This window comes from Heterocephalus glaber, unplaced genomic scaffold (genome assembly GCF_053883595.1).
Source record: "Heterocephalus glaber isolate CG9 unplaced genomic scaffold, H.glaber_assembly_v1.0 deba00001586, whole genome shotgun sequence".
Classification (NCBI taxonomy): Eukaryota; Metazoa; Chordata; class Mammalia; order Rodentia; family Bathyergidae; genus Heterocephalus; species Heterocephalus glaber.
In genome coordinates this window covers 19,439,641-19,466,056 of record NW_028258364.1, presented here as the reverse complement: position 1 = coordinate 19,466,056, position 26,416 = coordinate 19,439,641, and the positions used below count along the sequence as shown (strand labels likewise).

Here is a 26,416-nt window from a genome sequence, read left to right as displayed (position 1 = left end):
GATCTATTTTTAACCATCTCCATTCTCCTTGAGCCTGTAAGCTAACATTTTACCTACTCCTATTGCACAAATAACCACCTATCCCCCTTTTTTTTTCACCTATCACTTTTAATGGTACCGATGATTGAACTCAGGGGCATTCTACAACTGAGCTATACCTCCAGCTCTTCGTTTTGAGATAATCCCTAAGTTGCCCAGATGGGACTTGAATCTGCAATTCTCCTGCTTTAGTCACCTAAGTGGCTAAGATTACAGGTATATACCGCTGCACCTGATCACCTATTACTTTTTTTTTTTGGTACCAGGGATCAAACTCAGGACCTTGCACTTGCGAGGCAGGTGGCAGAACCACTGAGCTAAATCCCCGGCCCAATTACTTCTTACTTTAGAAAGACTATTGAGCACTTAGTATAAATGTCCCCCCTCACAACTACAAATTTACTTATGCCCATTCCCTTACTGTAGTTTTGGAGAATAGGTGTCTTTGTTCAAGGCCACTTTCCCTGTCTTTGTATCCTGGCTCTATCATTTTTTCCCTCTTTCTTTACAAGTTCCTCTTATTCAAATTACAATCATGCTCAAGTTTCTCAAATATTATGACCCTTCTTTTTTTTTTAATCTCCTTTTGCTCTTTGCCTGCCATCTCTTCTGTCCAACTCAAAAATTTTTTTGGAAAATGGTGTTCTTTTGATGTCTCTATCTTCACCTCTCATTCACTGTTCAATCTATTTCCCGTTTCGACTTCCACTATTCTGTAGAAACTGATCTTGCTAAATTTAATAAAATGTCTTTGCAACTGCAAAACCTAATGAACATCAGAACTTGTGAGTTTAAACAGTTTGCAATGTTTTCCTAATTTTACTGAGGAGTCACTCACTTTTAGGTCTGAAGTATAACACTGTAGTTAAGAGTGTCGATAGACTGATTCTTGGTTTCAAATTATATATGACATTTTAGTGGGACAGACTGGTGGGCATGGTGGCATATGCCTGTAATCCTAGAATTAGAAAGGCTGAGGCAGGAGGGTCACCATGGGTTTGAGGCCAGCCTAGACCTTTCAGTGAGTTTGGAGCCAGCTTTAGCTATATAGCAAGATCTTGTCTCAAACAAGACTGACTGGCAGTCTCTAGGCGTGAATACATCTATAACAGGAGAGCTACTGCCACACGCACACACTCTGCATTAATTTTGCAGGGCAATGTACTTCACACAAGAAATACTGAGAGTTTCTGATTTCATGGATTTGGTAAATGATCTTAAGACACTTATCTTCACTATTTTAAAGATCTACTTCCCTTTAGTCAAAGGAATTCCAAAGGCCCAAATAATGAGGTTATGAAAAAAGAGAAAAGCTTGAAACATGAAGCAGTGTCAGCAGTATTTTATATACATCAAAATGGAGTTTTTAAATGCATGGTTCAAATAAAACCATTAAAAGTGCATAGCTAAAAATATTTTATCTCAATTCTTTTCTTCCAAGGAAGATTAAAAATAGCACAAGGAATTTAAATTCAGTAATAACCTCTAGCAAAACAAGGCGATCCAGGAACACAGTGTAGTGTAGCTTGTTTTGAAACTAAGAACCTGGCTTCAACTTCTCTAATACTTGCAGTTATATGACCTTGAACCACAAGCTGATAAAGGGAGAAACACAAGGAAAGGTCAGTAAATAGGTTGTTTGATTTGATTTTCTACTGGCTGGCTATCCTTTAGCGAGTCATTTAACATCTCTGGGACATGTTTTCATCTGTAAAAAAAAAAGGCTAACACAAAGAAGCACTTTGGGAATCACAAAGTATAATAATGTATTAGGCATCTGAGTCACCTCACAAATTACATTACACATCCTGTTAATTTGCCCTTAGGACTCCCTCCACATCTAGTGCTGGGGATTGAACCCAGGGCTTTGTCTATTCCGCAAGCACCATATGACCGAGCTGTATCCCCAGCCCCTTAAAGAAAATTCCTGCTATATTGTCTGGGCTGGGCTGGAATTTTTGATTTTCCCACCTCAGTCTGCTGAGGTAGCTAGATTTGCAGGCCTGTGCTACTTGTGCCCAGCTCTGGTCATTCTTTTTTCTTTTGGTACCGGGGATCAAACTCAGGACCTTGCACTTTCAAGGCAGGCGGCAGAAACACTGAGCTAAATCCCCAGTCCTCTGGTCATTCTTAATAAATCAAAGTACCTTATCTTGGAGAGAGCATAGGACCCCAAAAGTCATTTGTTTCAAATGTAGTTTTCCTGCTTTCTGAATAAATTATTCCAAATCAGTGGGGAATACAAAATTTAAAATGTTTTAATTTTGGGGGGTGGGGGGTACTGGGGATCGAACTCAGGTCCTTGCGCTTGAGCAGCAGGCGACAAAACCACTGAGCTAAATCCCCGACCCTGTTTTAATGTTCTTAGAAGATCCCAAACAAACCCCAAGTTAAAAGGCCAACTAGAATCGGCTGACACAGTCCTAATTTCCTAATGACTCCTGCATTCCTGCTTTCTTCTCCATGGTCACTTCGTGCCTGAGGTTATCTGTATTGGCTGGTTTTAGAAGCCAGCACTTTGAGTCTGACATAACTGGACATGAATCCAAATTTCATCACTTATTTCAGTTTTTCTTTAAATGGCAATGACACCTAACATGCTTTTCCCCCCAAGGACTAGATGATCTAATGATTATAAAATATTTGCCCAGCACACTGTAGGATATAGGACAGTGAGCAACTGTTTTCCTTGTTAGCCCAACTTGTAAGTTTCTAGCTTAGTCTTGATGCCTCCAGTTTTGCTCCCCAGCCCCACAAATACAGTACACTGCCAGCAGAAATGTCCTCAATATGTACAGTGCTTCTTTAATTCGACAAATGTCCTTTGCTCATGAAGCTACATCCACTCTTTTTAGTAAGTCATCGAATTCTGTCTTTGATTTAAGCCACAGGCTCATTTCTTGGGTTCTACTCACATGGGCTACATAGGGTCTCCAATACATACTCCTGTTTCACTTATCTGTGCCTTCAGGCACATACTATCAAATGGGCACTGGTTCCCAGGAGTTCACATGGCGCTGTTGCAATCATTTCTTGTCAGTCTCTTTTAGAAGCAGGTGAGAACATAACCCCAACACAGGAAGCATAACACCTGGAGGGCGCAGGCATACAACAACTCCTAGGTGGGTGGAGGAAGGGAGTCTGGGATGGCTATCATTTCACATCTCTTCAGTAACTTCAAACAGTAGCATCCTGAAATCAGCCAGGTTTGCTAACACATCTAAGGGTTCCAATGAATGTCAAAACTATCATGGTGTAGAGATATCAGAGATGGTTTTCTCTACTGTGTGGTAAGGCAAAATAGTGTAAAGTACTAGCAAGTACAAAAAGAACCAACAAAAAGTTATAATTTGAGCAGTTAATATCTAGGAAAGGAGTCTGGCGTGGTGGGACATGCCTGTAATCCTAGCACTCAGGCTGAGGCAGGAGGATTGCCATGAGTTTGAGGCCAGCCTGTGCTACATGAGTCCAAGGCCAGCCTGAACTACATAGCAAGACCCTGTCCAAAAACACAAAAAACAAAAACTAGGAAAGGAATATAAACTATTTCCTGAAACCTTGGGACAACGTACTTCAGTAAACAATCAATAAGGGTAATCAATGTGATATTGACAAAAATAAATTTATAAATACAAGATTTAAAATACTAAGATTTAAAATGTATGGGGCTGGGCATTTAGCTCAGTGGTTTCGTCGCCTGCTGTGCAAGCCCAAGGACCCGAGTTTGATCCCCGGTACCTAAGAAAATAAAAAAATTTAAAAAAATAAAATGTAGGGCTGGGGATTTAGCTCAGTGGCACCGTGCCTGCCTTGCAAGCGCAAGGTCCTGAGTTTGATCCCTGGTACTGGGGCGGGGGGGGGGGGGGGGGGTAAGATTTAAAATGTTTACAGCAGGGTCTAGCGACACAAGCCTGTAATCCTTGCACTTGGGAAACTGAGGTGGGAGGATTGTGAGTTTGAGTTTCACCTGGGCAACTTAGTGAGGTCCAGTATCAAAAAATAAAGCTCACTGTGAAGGTCCTGGATTCAATCTCCAGTAACTAAAAAATAAGTGCTTATCAAGTCCATATCAAGCCTTGTTGTAATCATTTTATGTTAATCCAACAACTGTTTGACCTAGAAACTTTAATATTCTAAGAGACTTGACCCAGAATATAAATTTAAATAAACTTAATTCTGCCTGACCTGAAAGTTTGTAACTATGTTATACTACTGTTGTACCAAACTACCAAGTGTTTACATCAGAAACTAGGCAGTGAAGTCACAGGATCAAAGAAAATAACAAAGCATCGAGGGAAGACTTCTGTGTGCAAACAGACTGAAAAGTTTAGACCTCCCACTGGCAAGGTTGAAGGAACTCATGTCTATCAATTTAAGACTGGCAATGAACAGTACGAAATCAGATACATTCATTTATCAATCTCCAACCAGAAGAAAACAAAGTAAACAGAATTAAAAGTTGGCCTATAAAATTATTTCCATTTTCCTGAAAAGTACTAAATTGGGTAGATTTTGGAGACTTACCCAGAATATTGTTTCAAAGGGAAGTTTTCTGTTAGACTGGGGATTGAACACAGGGACTTCACACTGAGCTACATCCCCAGTCCTTTTTATTGGTATCGGGGATTGAACTCAGGACCTCGCACTTTCGAGGCAGGCATGGTGCCACTGAGCCCCAGTCCTCACCCCTCCCCAGTCCTTTCTGAGACAGGGCCTCACTAAGTCACTGCTAAATTGCCCATGCTGGGCTCCTGCCTCAGCTTCCCAGTCAGGCATTACAGTCCTATAGGGATAACAAACGAGTACTGGATTCTATTTATTTTCATGGAGTAATATATATACATTTAAAGGCCTACTAACACTGTTTCACTCTGGTACTTATCCACTTAACTCAGTGCTCTATCTATGGCAATTATATTTAAACAACTGTTTCAGTGGAGTCAAGTTACCATGGTATCTAACAAAACTAAGAGGTGATTTTTCTTTTGCCCTGCTAGTGTCTCTGGTATTGTAGTAACAGCATGATTTAAGTACAGAAAAGAATGGACTCTGGGGCTGGGGACTTAGCTCTGTGGTTTCACCACCTGCTGTGCAAGTGCAAAGACTTGAGTTGGATCCTTGGTACCAAAAAAAAAAAGAACGGTCTCTGAAATCATCCAGAAAGTTCCTGACAGAAGGTTCAAATCTGGGTTCTTCTACTTAAATTAATCTCTTTGTACTTCCATTGTTATTTGCCCTTTGATCTCTTTCAAAAAAAACCTTGATACTATAAAACATTTTTAACTTCCTCATCAAAGACAGTGGTTTTCAACTTTGGATGCACCTTAGAATCACCAGAAAACAAAGGGGTTGGAAAAAAAAGGAAAGGCAGGCAGGCAGGCCAATGTCTAGTACTGACTCCACATCTCTGAAATCACAGTCTTCGCTAGGGTGCCTGAGCACCAAGGGTTGTTTTCATAATTCCTCAGGATTCTAATACACAACAAGTTTAGTTTATGACATAAAGGAATTAATGAGCTATCTATTCCAAACAGACCACAGCTGTGAGGCAGCTACTGGTTGTGAAGACACTGGCTGTAAGTGTTCAGATAGGAGCTCTGCAGACCCCAGGCTATTAAAACAAAATTCTCTGAGTAGGTTGAATGTTACCAGTGCCCTAATATTCAAAACTGAGTAACAATCCTTGTAGTAACTTAATTCCAATGGGCACGGTGTTACCTGGGTGGCATGAAGGTTGAAGAGTCACTGCCAACCAATGCCACAATGAACAGACAACTGAGAAAATTAGAGGATGGTCCTCCAGGCATCTGCTTCCTACAAGGCCAGTCACAATCACTGCTCTGACAAACTATAGGAAAAAAACAAAATGACGTGAGAAATATATTAACGTAAGTAAAAGAAAATGGATTTGTAGTATTTTCTGCAAATCCCTTAAAACTAACAAAGAGGAACAACTACATCAACTACAAATAAAAATCTGTGACTTTACAGGTGACATGAAATCTTCTATCTGTAGAGCAGTAATATTCATAGCAAATTATGCACTGACTCTTCATTATACCTTTATACCAAACTGTACCCAGTGTAAATTTTTTTAATTTTGTTTTTTTGGTACCAAGGATCGAACTCAGGACGGACCATGCGCTTTCGAGGCCGGTGCTGGAACCACTGAGCTAAATCCCTGGCAACCCAGTATAAAATTTTTAAGATTTCATACATATTAAAAATGGATTCACATGAGTCTGAAATGACAGATTTAATTTCACTAATTGGACATTACTGTCAAAAAGCGTCACGGCAAGTCAATGAAAAATGCTTTAACAGACTGTCTGAAGTAAGTAGGCCCTTTAAAATCTTTCCAGCTATGAAAAATCAAAAGTGAAGCCGTTGTTTATTCTTAGCTCCCCACCACCACAAACCCAAGTACTGGGCACTGAACCCTGGGCCTTTACACTGTGCTGTTATTTCCTCTAGTTTGGGTTTTTGAGACAGTGTCTCACTGAGCTGTTCAGGCTGGGCTCAAATTTGTGATCATTCTACCTCAGCCTCCTGAGGAACTGGGATTTTGGCACACCTGCACCCACTTTCTTAGGTCCTTTTTAATAAACATCGGAACAAAAGTTAACTGTACATTAATGCTAGCTAAATACATGCTTCTGAATACTTGTTACTAAGGTATCAATGAAGGGACAATTAGTATTTAGTATTCCAGAGTTCAGAACTTAAAGAAGGAAAGAGAAGAATCAAGGAGACAGATTACCTACTTTCTTGTCATTCTTTTCATTTTTAAAGATAAAGAGCAGCAGTATGACTACGTGAAGGCAAATAAGTACTTCATAAAGAAAGATGCAAGGTGGTAGGTAATTTAATTACTTGCTAATAAAGAAACAATTTTGGAAGAACACTTTATTCATTTGGGTGAGGCATTAAAGCATAAGGTGATGGCCTCGATAAACTTCAGAAAGTAAACAAGTGGCAAATTTATAAAAGCCCAAAAGTTAGGTACCATAGTAGATTTGGAAGATAGCCTAGGTTAGAGATCTGTCAGACAACGCAAAAGTAACTAAATACAGAAGATAAACCTTTATTGGCTAAAAGCAGGCCATGGAATCCAGAACATACTCTAAAAACTTCTTCATTTCTTATGTTATTTCAAAATGAAAAGATAATTTGTACGTATTGAGATCATGTTGAAGGTTTAGCAACAGCAGAAATCTATCACAGATAGAAAAATTTCCAGCATATATTCATCATCATCATTTTTCAGTTAGGAAGAATTATCCACTTGTATGAAATAATGCAGACCCTTAAATAGGGACAAAGGCCTGATTCTTAAAATGTTACAGACTACAGTGTGGTTTTATCAGATTGCCAAGTATCAACTTTGGTACAGGCAACCTGGAAACAAAGTCTATACTGTTTTCGGCACATAGAATTCTATAAAGAGCACTGAAGGTTAGATTTCTAAGCTTGTCTATAATTGACAAGTTAGTAAAAGCTCTAAGTCATGTAAGTACCAGTTATTTTTTCCCTTTTTCTCTGTAGTTCCAAAATGACAGTGCTTCAAAGACAACTGGATAAACTGACAGAATGGAAACTTTTAGACCCTCTTTCCTTCTTTCTCTGCTCCTGTTTAATACCCTAAGATGGCTATGTCCCACAGGAAGCTGTGCTTTGTAACTTCACTACAGAGCCTACAGAGTATATAAGTCTCCTGCACTGTGAAAATGGAGTGTTCTTTCTCCAGAACCTCCTGCACACTACCAACACTTTATTCAATACCCACCTTGTAAGTTGCATACTCAAAGGTTAAAAATGTGATTCAATAAATAATTGCCTTTTCAAAAAATGTTTTATTGCTACAGGTTGTAAGATGTTTCAACCATAAAATTCAATCTGCTCTCTGTGGTACAACATAGCCATTTCATGGGATATCACTTTAAATTTCAATTTGTCAGGGGTCAGCAAAGTTTAGACAACAGCAGAATGGTATCGAGAAGTCTTTCACTTCAAACAGTGGAGCATGAACTAGAATTGGAAGCCTGCCTTTCATAGGAAATACTAGTCTTCCCCTGATTTCTCTTATTGGTCTCAAAATTCAAGGCTGGCAATAAGACAAGAATATAGTGGTCTTGTCCAATACTTCATTCTTTTAGCTTTTCCCAAACAAATGCTACATATGGCAACTGAAATATTCCTAGAAATTGTACAAAAGAGAGATTTCCCTGAATTTATCAGAACCTACCTGAATTTGGACTGTGCTTTTCTGACCTCTTCATATAGTCACAGGTTCCATTTCACAGCTATAATAGCATTATACCATCAAGTACAAACACCACTGTGAAAACGAGGTCCTGATAAAGCCCACAGAAAAGCTCTTCACTAACATCGGCACTACTTTCAGTCATGCTATTATAGATCACACTTTATTGTTGTGCACAATAAATAGATACATAAAATGGTGAAAACGTAACTATCTAATTAAAGCTGAGTACACTAACCTAGTCAGATTCAGGTTTTCAATGAGAAATGACAAGAATAACTGAATATAAAGAAAAACAAAAAGAACTTTACTTTCCTATGTTAATACAGGTCGAGGGACCCTTTCTTATCAAAAGGGTTGATAACACCAGTTCTTAGCAATAAACATAAGGCACTTGTTTAAATTACATCACTGCATTTTTTCCCACTTGTTTTTTCTAACCCTGTTTCCCCCCCACAGTATCATTTGAAAATAATAGAATGAATGAAGCAAACGTGAGATGATTCAGTTGATACTACTCAGAGCAAGGCGCTACAGTACAATGCTTTAGGGGTGATGCCTGGACATAAAATGAACCCAGTCAAGGTCTGCTGACACCAGACAATGTATCCACTATCAAGTAAACCTGAAAGAAAATAAAAGATTTATTCAATAGTTCCAGTAAAATTGGGTTGGAATACAATATACATGTTAGGAATTTAGCTCCTCAAGGGTGGCATCTCCATTTAGAGTTCTGAGTATTTCAGAATATTCATTCTAAGACAGTCTACATCATTTGAACAGTCAAGACAGATAGATGAATTTCATTTCAATATACAGTAGAGTTTAAACAAAATTCACACATACACCCCCTATTATATGGCTGGTGCCTCCTCCAAACACCGCATTAGTGGCAGAGGTAGCACTAGTGTTCTTTCCCAACAGTAAGAACTTCAGTTGCCACTCATAGGAGAAGTAAAAAAAAACAGAAGTTTTAAAATTGTTTTGTTATTTTTTGTGAGTTTTTAAAAATTTGCCATCTGTTAAGATGTTCCTGAGACAGGGCCAGTTAATAAAACAAAGCACTGGAGTTCAGTTTGTATGTCTCTGTACATCACTAAAGTGTTAGACTGGGATGTGGAATGCAGGTCATGTACTATGAAAGAATCAATAAAATGACTGGGTCTTCTGAAAACTCCCTTTAGAGTACATACTCTATAAACTAAAAGTACTACAAAAAGTTCCATTATATATACAACTGATTTATTTTACTTAATCTTATTTGCTCAAATCTTGCAAATGCAATGAGAATATTGAGCCTGAGGCTAGTTCTCAGTGTACAGGTTTGACAGGTTTAAGGCTCATTTTCCCAATCAAATTAGCAGTTTCTGGTTTTCCTTTCAGATTATGAATTACATTCATAGTACCTGCCACCATTCTAGCCCTCAATGAAATCGTAGCGCAGGAGCAGCATTCTGCTTCATTACAGAACTTCACTGACACCAGCACTCAGCGCACTCCAAAAAGCTCCCATCTGTACTGGCCTCGCAGTACATTACTGTGCCTCTGGCTTGCACCTCTGTTTCCACCTGTGTACTTTCACAGAAGCCCAACACAGATTAGTGGAAATATTCACACAAGTGTTTTTCAAAACAATTTATTGCATCATATTTGGTACCTTATGTTTGACAACAAAAAAGAAATTACATCTGGAACTGCAGGAAAAAGAAGCTGGTCTGTTACTGGGGAAAAAAAAAAACAAACCAAAAAACAAAAAACTTGGGCCCTTTAAAAATTACAAAGTCTTGGGCTTGCCTGAAACAACTGAGCAAGAAATATATTCTTAGAAATGTAGGGCTTCAAGTATTACAAACCTGTGACACTGTGGAAAAATTCCAGAGGTATCTAAACTGCAGCACTTTTTTTTCTGCATATCGTGAACAAGGCCTGCTGAGGTTTTAAACTATTAGTCTCTTGATCAGTCATAGAATGGTAGTCAGGAGTTCTGTTCTTTAACTTCAAGCCATGGTAGATTTTCCTTTTTTTCACTCTTGGGTGAAAAATCATGCTTGCTAATTAGTTGGTGCCACATCACAGTGCATTTGGTTCTTGCATTACAGTTTTAACAAGTTTGGCCAAAACAATGCTGAAAGGTTTGCATTGTTATTTTAGTTCTTCAAGTTTTAGTTAAAATTGAGATTGTTCCAACTGGTTCCTTCAGTTAAAAACTGTGGTACAAGAACACCGAACTGATCATGTACAACACAACAAGCATACTGAACACCTTCTAGGTTTCTTATAATCCTGCTTGGTATCTATATGTCCCGGTTTCTACAACATCAAGCCATCTGTTGTAGGTTTCTCTGTAAATAGTGATTCACATTGCATACTTCCTATGGTCAGAATCAACCCCGTAACAAAATCAGTCAGATGCTAAAGCCCCAACAACTCTTTGTGCTCAGTGAAAGAATCCAGTGCTAAAACAGCATGTATGCTGTCTGAGATAGAGTAAAATCTCACAAGACAAATTTAAGGTAATATTTCTGCCACACACCTGCTTTGTTAGCTGTAACAGCCTCCAGATTGTATATAAATTAGTTTAAAAACATGGCTGGGTAGGTAGGAATAGGACAAGGTATCGTTTTTTAACCCCTCAATTTTAGCAGCTTTTTAATTTTTTAAGAAACTGAACCTATATCCTGTAATGTTAGATATTTTATATATACTTTTTCAGCAGGATAAAAAATGTAAAACACTATTTGAAGGCAAGAACATTTACTCCTCTCATTCTGTGTAAGTTAGAGCAATGCAGCAGGTGCGTGACAAAAATATTATACACTAGATATGGTCCAAAGTCATTCCATTTGCTTGTTTAATGATGTTCAAATTTCATTGGCCAGTTCTTCAGTTTCTGCAGAACTATCTCCATTAACTGTGATCTTCATATCCTCTTCATATCCAGGAGGCATGAAAGCCAAAGCATAAGGGAAAATCTTATGACAATTTGCTCTATAAGCTTCAGCAGCTTCTTTACAGTCTCCTAAGCTACCATCACACAAGGCTTCTAATACCTCCATACAAGTCTAAAGAAAGAAAAAATAGCATGTTAAAACTTGAGAAAAGCTTTTACTGTGAATTTCAACATTGACAGATTTCCAATTTAAGATAAAAATGGACATATTCAGAAAAACAAAGACATTTATTCCTGCTCCATGGGGACTAACTGTACCTCAGAGCCCAGCCTGGTCCTGTATGTAAATGTGAAATTTTATGATGGCAATTACCACATGCAGATCTTTTAAGTTTTGGAGGTTTAGAGTTATCCAGCAAAATCAAACACTGTTTTTCAGCTCTGTAATAAAATTATGGAGTATCTTAAGGAATATCCAACAACTAAGTAGAAAACCGTCTCAAACACAGTGATTACATGCAAGAACAAATGGGCTGAGGATGTGTTCAGTGTTAGGCTGTTTGTTTAGCCCTAAGTTCAAACAATAGAACTATAAAAAAAGTTTATAAAAATCAGTGATTCAACAACTTCCCAAATAAGTCTGATTCTTATATTTGAAATGGGGAGAGAGCACTACTGGGGATGAAACCTGCATTTCTTGCATTTGTTATATATATTTTTCAATTTGTTATATTTTTAGATGATTCATGTTGACTTGTATTTTTCATATTCTCTTTCTTAAATCTTTTTTTATTTTTATTTTTTGGTACCATGGATCGAACTCAGGACCTTGGCTTTCTTAAATCTTTTCAGTTAGAAAACATTACTTAGTTTCTGATATATAATGCCTTATAAAATGCCAGCCTACAGAAGACCTTAAATATAGTTTCTAATCTGAATGGTACAAAAATTATCAACTAACTGGTTCAATTTTTCTTTCTTAAAGTTATTGTCTTCATTTGCTACTAAATGAATATATTAAACTATCTTTAAGCATGTACAGTATTATAATGAGGTATCTATTCTGTTTTCAAACTAGAATCAACATTTGCCACATAGTCATATATATTTTATTTTTAAGTTTTTTAACTTGGTCGCTGTTAAATACATTTTAAATATGTCAAGAATCTTCACTGAGACAAATGCTTGCTCAGAAACACACAGATAAATGAATTTAAAACCCAAAAATAACTACAGAGTTTAGCTTGGTGTGCATGTGTACCCCACTGTGCACATGCAAATAGTCCTAAATTCAAGATTAGCTTCTGATACAGATTCATAATGATTTGGAAAACAGTACACATAAATACAGAGAAAAAGTATTCCTCGTGGTGAGAAGAGAAAAGGTAGGTTTCTTACAGAGAGACTGTTAAAAACTTTTACCTGGAGGTTTCTGTTAGCAAGAGACTCATCAAGTGTTGTTGCCAACTCTATAGCTCGTTTCTGACTAGAAGGATCTAAATAATATACCATTTTGGCAGCTAAATGAGAGGAAAAAAGGAAATCAGTTTCATTTTAAGTAAACCCAGTATCTTCTCCTCTACTCATTCAAATATAAAATGCAAGGTATGTGCACACAAAATGTTGCAATTTATCAGAAAAATAGGAGGAGCCATTGAAGACACTATTATCTAAAAAACAAATACACGTAAATCAAAAGCCTGAGAAATACTGTCCATAGGAGAACAGATTAAGGTAATTATTATGGGTATCTACTGGCAACAAAATATATTACTAAAATGTGCATTAATAATGTGTATTAGTAAAATGTACACAGTCTAAGAGATGAAAGCACACAATCTAGTAATACTTGCCTTTCGGTAGTGGGACCATGGATAGCTTTCTTTCTAAACTAAACATAATAATTTGGTGGTGAGGAAAATACTTCATTAAATGCCAAGGGGGAACAGGGAGATGAGGAGAGAGGTACACAACCTTAATGGTATGAGACAAAAAGCTGAATGCAGGCTTCCAGAAAGGCAAACAAAGGTACTGGGGGTCTTAGCCAGGTGTTCACAAGCACATTACTAAAGCACCACACACATGGTCCCACAAAGTAAAGGCTGGCTCTTGGGCATAGATAGACCCTTGCCTTAGATTTTCAGTGAACTGTGAGATGGTCTCAGGTCTTTAGCACTGGCAAGAGATACCTATATAACCATGAGAAATGGAAGATGATGGTCACATGGAGTGAATTTTACAAGCACAAGGAGAGGGAGAAGAATGAGCAAGCAAGCTCCACCTCCTTTGGTCATTTACATTTTCACTCAGTTACACTTACTCCTTTGTAATGCCAATGCTAAATGAGTAGAAAGGACTGATCTTGACTGATAGCAACAACTCTGTCTAAAGAAATTCTAAAACATATAGGAAGCATTGTAAACTGCTTATTTTCATAAGATTGAGATGAAACATATGCATATTACTACCTCTTCTGAACTAAACATGTACCACACCTTGTCATGGACCCACTAATGACTGCAGTCAAAGAGGCCAAGAGAAAGACAAAAATAAAGTGATTACCTGATAATCGATGTGGCAATGAATCAGAATTCCTTTTCAGAAAAGTTTCATTAAAATTCTTTGGATTCGTTGCTCCAAAAAGACGATTCATTTCTTGTTTTAATACTGTTCTAACTGTATCAGGTAAGTCTTTACTTTCACTCACTGCTGAATAAATTGAAAACAAAATCTCTTAGTGGTCAGATAAAGTTTGTAGTAGTGAACTACTTGATGAGGACAATGAAACACAGCAATTATGTACAAAAATTGAATAACCTGCACTGATAACTCAACATTTAAAAAGCCTATCTAATATAAATAAAAAGTATATGTGTCAGAAGAACAATTTAATGATTTTTTTTAAAAGCACTGAAAGAATTTTATTGACAGATGATTCATTTCCAGAAAGTACAGGAACTACCAAAAGAAAAAAAAGTACAAGTAATTCCACAGCCTTCTAAGCCCCTAGGGTTGCCCCCACCTCAAGTGTGAGGTCTGTGAAGTAGGGGTTGGCAACGTCTGTCTGGTAAATAATGCCACAGGAAGTACACAGTGCTGAAGACAGTTTGCCTCACCCTCTCCTTCTTCCTCTATACCCAAGTAAGGCACATGAATTAATTAAAACAAAAATAAAAACATGGTTGACTTCACTGACCTTTATCTTCAGGAACTATGTGAATTGAGCTATTTACCTTATAATAAACTCCAAAGGACCACCAAAGCATTTTCCTGTAATAAATACACTGTAGTCATCATATTCCCAGGCTTGGGATTTGGAGAAGAAAAAGTAGACCCCAATCCCTCTGGTCTAAATCCAAGTTATGCTTGGTTTCATTGTTACTATGGTATCTACAGACTGTCCCAAGTGTGGGATCCAGACAGACCTGGCTGTGAATCTGGGTTTGAAGAAGTCATAACCTCCCTGAACCTACTTCACGATCTATAAGATGGAGTGATGGCTATACCTAGGATTACAGTAAGGAAAAGCTACTGTGTGAAGTGCTAATTATGTAAGAGATATTCAGTCAACTGTAGTTACTATTTTTGTCATAGTTTGAAACCAGTAAGACTTTCCTTAAGGTTAAGAAAATGGTAAGGGGCCACGGATTTAGCTCAGTGGCACCACACCTGCCTCATAAGCAAAAAGGTCCTGAGTTGAACGCCTGGTACCGCCAAAAAAAAAAGAAAATGGTGGTGGCTTTCAAATTTTGAATGCATTCAAGTATTGGTACTGTGAAAAATATATATCATCCTATATTCATACCATGTGCAATGCATGCTGATATATTCTACATGGTTCTGTTTCCATCTGAGATTTTTCAAATGCTAGTAACAATCCATTAATAACTGATTCCATTATCCCACAAATGGATCATTACCTTAAGTTTAAAAAACCACAATTCCCAAGTGCAAGGTCCTGAGTTTGATCTCTGGTACCAAAAAACAAAACAAAACAAAAACACTGAATTCTGAGTAGTAAATATTTAGGTAAAATATCATACATGTGTCTACTAATTGAATAATTCATTGATTAAGAAGCATTTTTTTCTAATATCCTATAGAAATGAATGGCTCAAGTAGATGAGATATTAGGTAAAGAATTTAACAGTTCCCACTGGCTTGAACCACCATTGGTGCATGCGTGACTGTCCCATTGGGAGACTTGTACTACTATACTAACAGATCTAATCACTTCTACTGGTCTTCTACCAGTCTAATAAAATTAATAGGGCCAGGGATTTAGCTCAGTGGTTCTGGCACCTGCCTTGTAAGCACAAGGTCCCGGAGTTCGATCCCTGGTACCAAAAAAAACCAAAAACAAAATTAATAAAAAGCTGCCTGATGGGATAGTCATCCAAGTACCACCAGTGGTTCAAGCCAGCCGCCAGTGAGACACACTAATTACAGCCCTGTTGTGCATCCATTAGGGCTGTACTAGTTCACCTTTGGCAAATTATCAACACTTGTTTTTCAGAGGAGAGAAAAATCAGAAGAAAAGGTGTTAAACTGTGGTCAACTACAATGAACATTGCCTCAAAATTTACAGATCTTCTATAAAATAAAAAATGATTTCCATGGTCCTTGTTGGTAAGCCTGAAATGGCTTTAGGACACTATGTAGATGGCAAAGTAACTGCACACTTCCCACGACAGCTGGAGGACCCCTTTACTGTTTTCAATATCTTCTTAATTTATTTTCCTCAGATTAAATAATCTCCCTAGAAAAACCAAAATTCCTAACAATAAAACTCACAAAAGTAAAAACAAATCTATAGATGTGCATATATAGATAAAGTCTCCTAACTTTAACAAATGTTTGCAAAACTATTTCCTCATTTAGCAATTTCACAAAAAGTTTGATGCCCCCCTCAAATTTCTGGCAATACTGAGATGTGAACCTAGGGCCTCTGCACTAAGCTACAACCCAAGTCCCTTTTATTTCTTATATTTGAGACAAGGCCTTGCTAAATTGCCCAGGTGAGGCCTGAACTTGTGACCCTACTGTCTCATCCTCCATCAGGGCTAGAATTACAGGCCTGAGCCACTGCACCTGACTGAAACCCACTCATTTAAAATTATGCAGATTTTACGTACAACTTCCAGGATGACATCACTGCCCCTCCCCCAAGTCCACCGCAGTAAAAATTACGTCCTTTGGAATTATATATAATGAAATTTGACTTGTATTTTCAAGAAAAGGAGCAATCTCAAATACCATAGATTCATAACCAACTACTGTTAAAGACTAGTGGGCAGAGAAAAAAAAATCTATCTAGGAAGTCTTTGAAAATGATGAAATTAACAAAAAAAATTACTGAGGTTTCAGGGAAGCAAAAACCTTAGATTACACAATTATCTTCCATGATAAAATATCTCATGAATCAAGGAAGTAGTAATCGATGAAGGATTGGGAATGAAAAGATTTTTTAAAAAAAATTGGTGGGGGGGGGCAGTTTAAGACAGGGTCTCACTTTGTAGTTCAGGCTGACCCTGAACTCATTATGTAGCCTAGGGTGGCCTTGAACTCATGGTAATCCTCCTGCCTTAGCCTCCCAAGTGACAGGTATGCACCACCATGCCTGGCTCTTTTTGATTGTTTTTTGAGACAGAGTCTCACTATGTAGTTCAGCTGGCACTGAATTCATTATACAGCCCAGGCTGTCCTCAAACATACATCAATCTTCCTGCTTCAGCCTCTCTAGTGCTGAGATTACAGGGGCGAACCACCATTCTCAGCTGAAAAATAAGAACTTTTGATTTGGGTCCTCTAGCGTTCTAAAACTGAAATGTTTGGTTCACTCAATTAACTTATCACGGATTAAGTACTTACCAGTGGTTATAAAAGGTACTGAAAAGAGGCCTAGGTCACCCTAGGGTCTCAGGATAGCTGGCATTGTTAATAATTTGGGGAGTAAATGTTCATATTTTGTGTAAGGTTAATGACTGTTCACTATCAGGTTATAATGCTACCTACTAAACAATTACCACTCAAAATGGCAAAATAAATCAGAATACTAATCAAGGCTTGAATAGTAATAATTTAACGACTTAAAAAATATTAAGCGCCAAACATATTTGTTAAAGAAATCCTAGGGCATAATAAAGATGTCCCTATTTTTATTTGTAGTTTCAAAAACCTTTCTCTCTTTTTTCGCTACTGGAGACTGAACCAAGGCCCTTTGCCCTGAGCTACATCCCCAGTATTTTCATTATTTTTTATTTTCGGAGTCTCACAAGTCACTGCATGGCCCAGGAAGGGCTCAAACTTTTGCTCTTCCTGTCTCAGCCTCCAAGAGTGCTGAGAGTACAGGTGTGTACCACCACGGCTGGCTTATAATACTTAACTTTTAATTATTTCAAAAAGCATTTTGTAGGCTGGGCATGGTGGAGCATGCCTATAATCTCAGCACTCAGGAGGCTTAGGCAGAGGATGCTACTGAGTTCAAGGCCAGCCTGGAATACAAAGTGAAACTCTGTTTCAAAAAAAAAAGATATTTTCTAACTTCACAGAACTTCTATCCTATTACAACTAATAATTCAAACTATTATCTTAGTCTTTTCTGACTCATGACTTCAAAAAATATTTAATACACAAAAAGGACTAAAAGGAAACAAAATTCTTTATTAATATTTTCGTAAGTATAGGATTTCTTTGTTCTATAATGTGGTCATATTATTACACTGAGAATTTTATTTTTTGGTACCAGGGATCAAACCCAGGACCTTGCGCTTGGCAAGACAGGCAGCAGCACCACTGGGCCAAATCGCTGGCCCTACATTGAGAATTTTTATGAGATAGCTAGTTTAATATTATTTCCAAATTCTGTAGATTGATCTTATACAGGTTGATCTTCCCGAATCAAAAACATGAAATCTGTTTTTCAAAATCCAAAACTTTCTGAGCTTTTAAAATACCACGAGTGGAAAATTCTATACCTTTTTTCACCTGATAGGCCACCATAACATGAAGTACACTAAACATAGTGTATAAAATTACCTTAAGGCTATGTGTATCAAACATAAAATGAATTTCATGCTTAGACTTGGGTCCAATTCCCATGATAGCTCGTCATGTACATGCAACCCCCCCCAATCCAAAATCTGAAACACTTCTAGTCCCAAACATTTCAGATAAGGGAGATAAGGGATTCTTAACCTGCAGTAGAAAGAACAATATGAAGTCCTGGGCTCTAGTCTTTGTTTCATTACTAAATATTTGTTACCTAGAATAAGTAGTTTATAGTCTTTAATGGTCCCAAATTTTACAACTTTAAATGAGAGATAATTAGAAAAAAAAAACTTTAAAATTCCATAGTTCTACTTCACATTAAAATTAATGTAATCTGTCAAAATATTTGAAAAACAGATAGCTTTCAAAATAACAGTTTTATGACTCTTAAAGGATTGTATCAAGCAAGCCTAGTCCATGTAAACTGAGATCTACAAGACATAAGTAAGGAGAAAAGATGTCAATTTCAAAGAGATCCTTGAATTTTAAAACAATTTCCTAAGAAGCTTCACACAATGAAATGATTCAAAACTTCAACTTACAAAAAAACCCAAAAAACAAACTTCAACTTACATGTAATGTTTCAGAAATAGAACCAAAGGTGATTTATTTTTTTGTACCAAAGATCGAACTCAGGACCTTGTGCTTGCAAGGCAGGCAGTGGCACCACTGAGCTAAATCTCTGGCCCTCAAAAGTGATTCTTTTTTTTTTTTGGTACCAGGGATTGAACTCGGGACCTTGCGCTTGTGGGGCAGGCGCTGGAACCACTGAGCTAAATCCCTGACCCTCAAAGGCGATTCTTAAATACCTGGACTGAATAGTTCTATGTCAAAATCAAGTCAACATTTGTAGCCTTGGGCCGGGGATTTAGCTCAGTGGTTTCACTGCCTGCTGCGCAAGCACAAGGACCTGAGTTCAATCCCTGGTACCAAAAAAAAAAAAAAAAAAATTTGTAGCCTTAAAATAAAGACCTTCATCACTAAAAAGAGCTCTGATTTTCCCTCCATTAATTTAATATGTACCAGCTTTAAAATGACCGAGTTCAAGAAAAATTGTATAGATTACTTATATAGGCACTATCACCACTATAATGAAATACTTCAGTAATGGAAAACAAAAAACATACCAGTACTAAAGAGTCGGATCATACACTCATGAAGCCAGGGATGACTAGAATCGATAGCAAATGCCCTCTTTACTGATTGTAGCATCAAAAGAAACTTTTCTATAAAAAGAAAAAGTAAGGTATTTTGATCATTTGATAAAATAAGTTGCCCTCCCTTGGAGGGTCAAGATTTTACAAACAGAAAATGTGAATTTAGGCTTAATCACATCTGAATTACAACATACGACTGAAGCAACTTCCCTCCAATTAGCACCATTAAATTTGTTTTTCAATGAAACCCTTGGATCACATCAATTCAGTACTATAAATTCTCCTCACCTACTGTATGTACATATACCAAGTATTCTAAACCTGAAAACCAAGACCCTACACTTATCTTTTACCTGGTTCCAGGAAGTACAAAGCACATCAATGTTACTAAACACTCTTCTTGATGGAGAATCTCCCCTCTTATGCGTATTTTCCTTTAGCAACATAATGTATCCTTAAAGATCTATTCCTAAGATTATGTCTTCTATTTATGAAAATAGCTACTAAGAGCTAACATTTATTTGAAGCTTTCTATGTGTCAGGCATTATTCTCAACTCTCTCTACATTAACTAATTTTATCCGCATAATCATCAGTTCTTTCACTGAACCTTATCATATTTGGCCTTAATCCTTAATACATGTATAGTACATATATTATTATTTTAATATCCTGGAAGAAGTCATTGCATCACTGTCACCATAGTATCCTGTATTGAGCAGGCAAGCATTTCTATGAGGAAACAGCACTGGCATTTGCCAAAATAAATGATCCAATCAATGATAAATCAGTGCCACTGTACCCTAATTGCCTACCTTTCCTAAAGTAAATCTCAAAGGCAAAAAGATGAGTTTCTATCTTGTTCTTCACCAAGTTCTTCAACGGTGTTAAAAATTTAATAGCTTCTTCCAATGGAGTTTCAACCTAACGAAAATAAAAGATATTATACAAATGGAAGATTCCTGGGGAATGTGATTTTATTTTATTAAAAATACTTCAACCCTGAAATATACTGTTGTATTTTAATCTGTCATATCTAAACATAGGAGATTCTGAACTCCAGAACTATTCTGGGGCCTGGGGGGGGGACAAATACTGAGGATTGAACTCAGAGCCTTAGCACTGAGCTACATCCTAAGCCCTTTTTATTTTTTGATTTTGAGACAGAGTTTCAACAAGTCACCCAGGCTGGGCTCTGACTTCAATCCTCCTGCCCCAGCCTTCAAGAGTGCTGGCATGACAGGCATGTGCCACCACAAGTAGTCTAGAACTCTTAACTAATCTTTATCCACAGATATTACATTATCTCTGAATAGAAGCCATCCAAGTGGATAAAATAGAACCAAGAAAAAATAGTAAGTTCAGGGGACAAAAAATACAGAAGAGGGACATAAAACAGGATGGAAAGGAATATGAAGGAAATTGTACAAAACATTATAAACTAAGTGAAAATTTTTTATACTTCAAACAAAATGACATATAATCCAGCTATTCAAAATAGCATACTATCGACTCTGTCATGCTTTGTTCTATTACAATTCTACAGCAAGCTATCTTTAGTAAACTACTATACTAAAGGATATCACAGTCTAATAGATTTATATTTACAGAACTCAGTCCCTACCATTCTTTACTAATTATATAAATGTCACATTAGTTACAAACATGTAATCCTTGCTAGGCAGGAATAATTTTCACTATACAACTGCTATTATAATAATCCTGGGCTGAGTACTAAGATAAGACTATACCCTGCACACTGGGGCACAATGGAGAAATACCACCACACGTATCAGAAGTGCACTGAACATCTGGGTGCTATATTCATTCACCTTGTCTCCTCATAGAAGCACTACCAATCTACTCTTAAGGGAAAACTGGATTTCCCCTACCTATCCAATGGGCCCCTGCCATCGCAGTAACCCTGGTGTTATCAACAAAAAAAAATTATTTCACAGAATTAAAAAAAAAAAACCAAGTTAAGTAAATGAGGTGCTACCTATGGGATTTACCTTGTCCTAATGTGTAAAAGTAGTTGCCCTTATAGGACAATAAAAATACCCGTTAAAATACCAGCTACGGTGCCAGATGGTGTTATTTTGAAAGATACATGCTCTAAACCAGAAACAAAATGTGGCACTGTCATTCTAATAACACAGAATCAAGAACCAAAAGATCTAGAAGAAAATGGGGTCTCTGTAAGTGTGCCTTTCTCACACATGGGTAAATATTTTGCCTCTTACTCCTACTACTCTAATACTATACTGGGTTTTAATTTATAGTACACAGGGATGACATGTTTCTACCAGGGTAAGGATAACTGAAATTGACAATTATATCAAGCTTTTCATGTTTCTAAGGATATCGACCAAATGAGGGACACTGTGTTGACAGGATAATTTACTATTGGGGAAATATGGGAAGATGGATCAATACAAGTATTATGTATCATTATGTGGTAAAATAAAGTACTTGAACTTTAAGGTAGAAAACAGAAATTAATTATGTCTTAAATTTAAAAACTACAATATGGGCCGGGGATTTAGCTCAGTGGTTTCGCCGCCTGCTGCGCAAGCGCAAGGACCAGAGTTTGATTCCTGGTACCAAAAAAAAAAAAATACAATAAAATAAAAAATGAAAAGTAGAATATATGCCCCCAAAGGATACCTGGGTCTGCTGTTCCCATATGTAGTCTCATTCTCTGTGCCTTTTACAGATGATATTTTGTCTGGGTTAATCTAAACGTTTACTATATATGCATAATCACAATAAAAGAAAGCATGATTTGGGCCGGGGATTTAGCTCAGTGGTTTCACCGCCTGCTGCGCAAGCATAAGGACCTGAGTTTGATCCCCGGTACCAAAAAAAAAAAAAAAAGAAAGAAAGCATGATTTGCCTTTATGCACTTAATGAAGTCAGGGTTCTATATAGAAAAGCATGCAAACAGGAATGAGACTCTAAAATCAGTGCTGAAGTAAAAAGAAAAAGTCAAAACTACCCTTGAAAAGCCCTTTAAGTTAAAAGGAGAGATGGGGGGCTGGGGATTTAGCTTAGTGGTTCTGGCGCCTGCCTCGCAAGCGCAAGGTCCTGAGTTCGATCCCCGGTACCAAAAAAAAAAAAAAAACCACACACAAAAGGAGAGATGGGCAGATAGAACAATTGTTACTTTGCATTATTTGTATGAAATGAATATTTAAATTTAAGTCCCAAAATCACTGTAGCAAAATGTTCACAAGAAAAGGGGTATACCAGAACTGAGACAGATGTCAGTCATGCCTCCCATCTCCTACAGAGCTGGGGTCCCATGTTCACTGAGTGGAACACTGAATTGCCAACTTTATATATAGTCTTCTCTGTCTTGTGTTTTTAAAAATTACAGTCAGTCACACTGAGTTTAATTCACTCAAATTAAATGCATGTAGGATGGGAATGCATTGTACTTGGACAATTTAACAAATTTCCAAGACAATTTTAATCACATGCGATTTTCAAATTTACAATAAACTGACTTAAAATCTAATCCCTATATTAAGATATATTGTACAGGAATGTATCTCTCTATACCACCAGCATAGTAAAAGAAAAGTTTAAAATTATTAAACCCTATACAGACAGGAAAAATACTAAGAACTTACAGCCCTTGAAGAAAGATGTGAAGGGAAATATTAAGATGAAAAGTATGTGAGGAAACTCATAAATACAACCACCAGCTCATGATAAATTACAGAAACAAGTGACAGAGCTCCCATCAAGACCTCAGATTTAAGCCAGGTGTGATAGTGCACACTTATTTTTGGGTTTTTTTTTTTCAAATGGTCTCACTATGCAGTTCAGGTTGGCCTTGAACTCACTATGTAGCCCAGGCTGGCCTTGAACTTGTGGCGAAATCTTTCTGCCTCAGCCTCCCAAGTAGTGGGATTACAGGCATGTGCCACCATGCCTTGCTTGATAGTGCACACCAGTAATCCTGGAGGCAGAGCAGGAGGATCCCAAGTTCAAGGTCGGCCTCAGCAATTTGGCACAACACTGTCTCAAAATCAAATAAAAAGGAATGGGGACATAGTTCATTGCTTCCTGGGTTTAAAAAAAAAAAAAAGACCTTAGATTTATGCTTAGTTTACTGAATGCTTAACTCACTATCTCTTTTCAGTTTTTTCTCCTTTCTCTGTGGAAATACTGCATACATGTAAGGTATATATATTCCTTCCTGAAGTGGTTAAACTTGCCATTTAGCACAGAGAAGAGTGCTGACATACAGGATGACATAAAAGGGCCATGATAGACTACAAATCAAGATTTGATAGACAACTTTAAAAATAGCCTACAATGTCACTCTAAGTTATGACAGTCTGGTGTAATCTTACACTGCTACTACACTGGGGGTGAGTGAGTATGGAGGCTATCATGGAGAAAGACAACAAAGAATGGTCATATGTTGGTTCGGGCTAGAACAGTACTAGTAGGAAATGAGGAACAATTTATGAAAGGGGTGCCTTCCACTACGCTTGTTCCAAACAAAGCAGTTAGAAACATTTTCTGTAGGTATTATTTTGTTCTGAGACTTAGCAATGCTAGCTACAAGTAAGTCTACAGCTTGGAATCAGGTTCAAAGACAACCATACTAGCCTGAGCAGAAGGATAGCCTGAGTCTCCTTGGCGAACTGGTATAAAAATTGTACTGTGTGAGGCAGGAGGATCACTTGAGGTAGAGGCCAGTCTGGGCTACATAGTGAGCTGAAGGACAGCCTGACCTGCAAGCGAGACCCTGTCTCAAAAACAAAACAAAACAAAACAAAAACTACTCTGTAGAAGACTCTTTATTGCAGAGTGAGTAAACAATAGAGATACATCTTCAAAACCTATACAAGGATATGGAAGGATCCCTACAGTTAATATGTTCTGGACGACTTTGCAATTCTCCATGAGGCCTGAACAGTCAATTTTCTGTTTCTTTGATTTCCTGTATACTCTCCCAGGAAATTCAACAATAAAAAGATATCTATCTTTGTTCCTAGTGGTTATACATTTGTAAAAAGATGGCAATATATTTGTGTGAAATTCAACTTAGATTTTTCTAGATTTCTTATATCAATATTTCAATGTTTATGAGTTGTTACCGACTACCTGGCTCAGGTATAATTCTAAACATGTTCTCCAGCTCTTTTTGGAATTACAATTTTTGTTAGAAAGTAGACAAGAAAATAGCAGACAAGAAAATTTTAAGGTTAAAATTAAAGTTTAAAAGAATGGTTTTACTATATTGCTTTAACATAATTGAATTATGCAATTATTTTCACATGGAGTAGGATGTCAAGACTCAAAAGAAAGTGCACAAGTGTATAGTTGTGTTATTATTCAAAATGGATCACATAATAATAGACACCTTGGTTTTTCAGCTCAAAAGATAAAAACTGCAGGTCATAGCCAGGAATGGTAGTGCACATCTGTAAGGTCAGCACTCTTGAGAAGCTGAAGCAAAAGAATTTCAAGTTACAGCCCAGAGTGGACAACTTAGCAAGACCCTGCTTCAAAATTTTTAAAAAGGGCTGAATATGTAGCTCAGTGTGAAGGTTTAGTACCCAGTAAACCCCGACCCCTACCAAAAACAAAACAAAGAAACAAAACACCCAGCAGATCAGATTCAAGGAAAATATTTAGGGGCTTTTAAGATACCAGGTTCAAATAAGGAAGGCCAGTAAAGAAAATACTGTAAGTTGACCACATGGATAAGTGAAAGATACACATATAGTCCTTAGCTTATAACATACTCAATTTAGCCTAGATATAAAATTTTTCATGTTACCACTTATAACAGATACCAGATGTGTCACATACATGTTTTCTCTTATTAAAGATTTTTCTTTGTTCCATTTCATAGATAAGCAAGCCATGAAAGAGGTTAGACAGAGTGACCCACAGTGCAAGGCTAAGATCTAATATCTGAACCCAGATCAGAATGGCTCAAAAGCAAAAACTATTCCCACTAGGCCATCCTAGACTACTATGGAACAAAATCATTACTTTAAGTTCAAATATGAAATAAGATCAGAAACAATAAATAAAATAAAAACAAAAGTAAAAATGACTTTTGGCTGTAAAATCTATAATCACATTGATTAAATAGGATGGTATTAAAATGATAGCAGCTGGCCATGAAATTTCAGCCAGCTGTGCTAAGCACTATTATTATTAAGTACCTTGGCCAGTTTCTCTGGGATAAGTTCTTCTTTTGGACCTCCAATCTCCTCATCATCGTCATCCTTCTTCTTTTTCTGATTTCTCTGCTGCTTTTCTTTTTCTGCATTTTTTTTCTCTTCTTCTATCTGGGCTTTCTTTTGAGCTCTTCTTTGTTTATTACGTAACTTCTTTAGCTCTTTGTCAGACATGTTTGCTGCAGGCAGTGAGTGTTCACAAAATTATAAACATGTTAATCAGATTAGTAATTATCAACTACTACTTTTTAATACTCCCAAATTCCCATAAAAAAGTACTGCATGGTATGCATGTAAATGTACCCATATATGTCTAGCCTTTTAATGGCCCACATTAGATAGCAAATAGAATCTCTTTAGAAAAGATGTTCTGAAAAACCAGGTAGGGTATACATGTAAACAAGCCACAGCAAAGCACCTGACTTCCTCCAGCAATATGAAACTACTTGCAATTCTATGACCATAGCATGCTGTTACCTATCTCTATGGCTTTGGACTATGCTCTCTCTTAAATTATGCTTTCTCTAATCTGCCTAATCCAGTTATTTACTGTTTTCTACGCCTAATGTATTTCTGCTGATCATATATTTTATTGGAATATCAATCTCTTAGATCATGGACTCCTTGGGAGATGTTATCTTGTCTTACTCATAACTTTGAATTCTCAAGGCCTAGCAGCAAGCCAAGCATATAAAAAACATTCAAGTATTTGTTGACAGAATTAATAACCATGATAAATTTTATACTGGTATAGAATGTTACTATCCTTAGGGTAGTAAGAATTTCTCAAAAGAAAGACTGGAAAT

At 37.1% G+C, this 26,416-nt stretch overlaps 1 protein-coding gene across 3 annotated transcripts in view; it reads right to left on the bottom strand.

Annotated features, from left to right (window-relative positions):
• Positions 1-8,586: 8,586 nt before the first annotated feature.
• Positions 8,587-26,416, bottom strand: part of Naa15 (N-alpha-acetyltransferase 15, NatA auxiliary subunit) — an 88,665-nt gene continuing 70,835 nt past the window's right edge. Inside the window, exons 15-20 of one of the 3 annotated variants that reach the window (XM_004854985.4) lie at positions 25,596-25,789; positions 20,214-20,322; positions 19,370-19,468; positions 13,755-13,901; positions 12,615-12,712; positions 8,587-11,364 (exon numbers count right to left, since the gene is read on the bottom strand). In XM_004854985.4, the coding sequence (XP_004855042.1) occupies positions 11,164-11,364; positions 12,615-12,712; positions 13,755-13,901; positions 19,370-19,468; positions 20,214-20,322; positions 25,596-25,789 (848 nt within the window). In that variant the 3' untranslated portion in view covers positions 8,587-11,163. Of the gene's footprint in view, positions 11,365-12,614; positions 12,713-13,754; positions 13,902-14,287; positions 14,463-19,369; positions 19,469-20,213; positions 20,323-25,595; positions 25,790-26,416 lie in introns of those variants that run through there. The other 2 variants (XM_004854986.4, XM_021236505.2) reach the window with 2 other exon arrangements.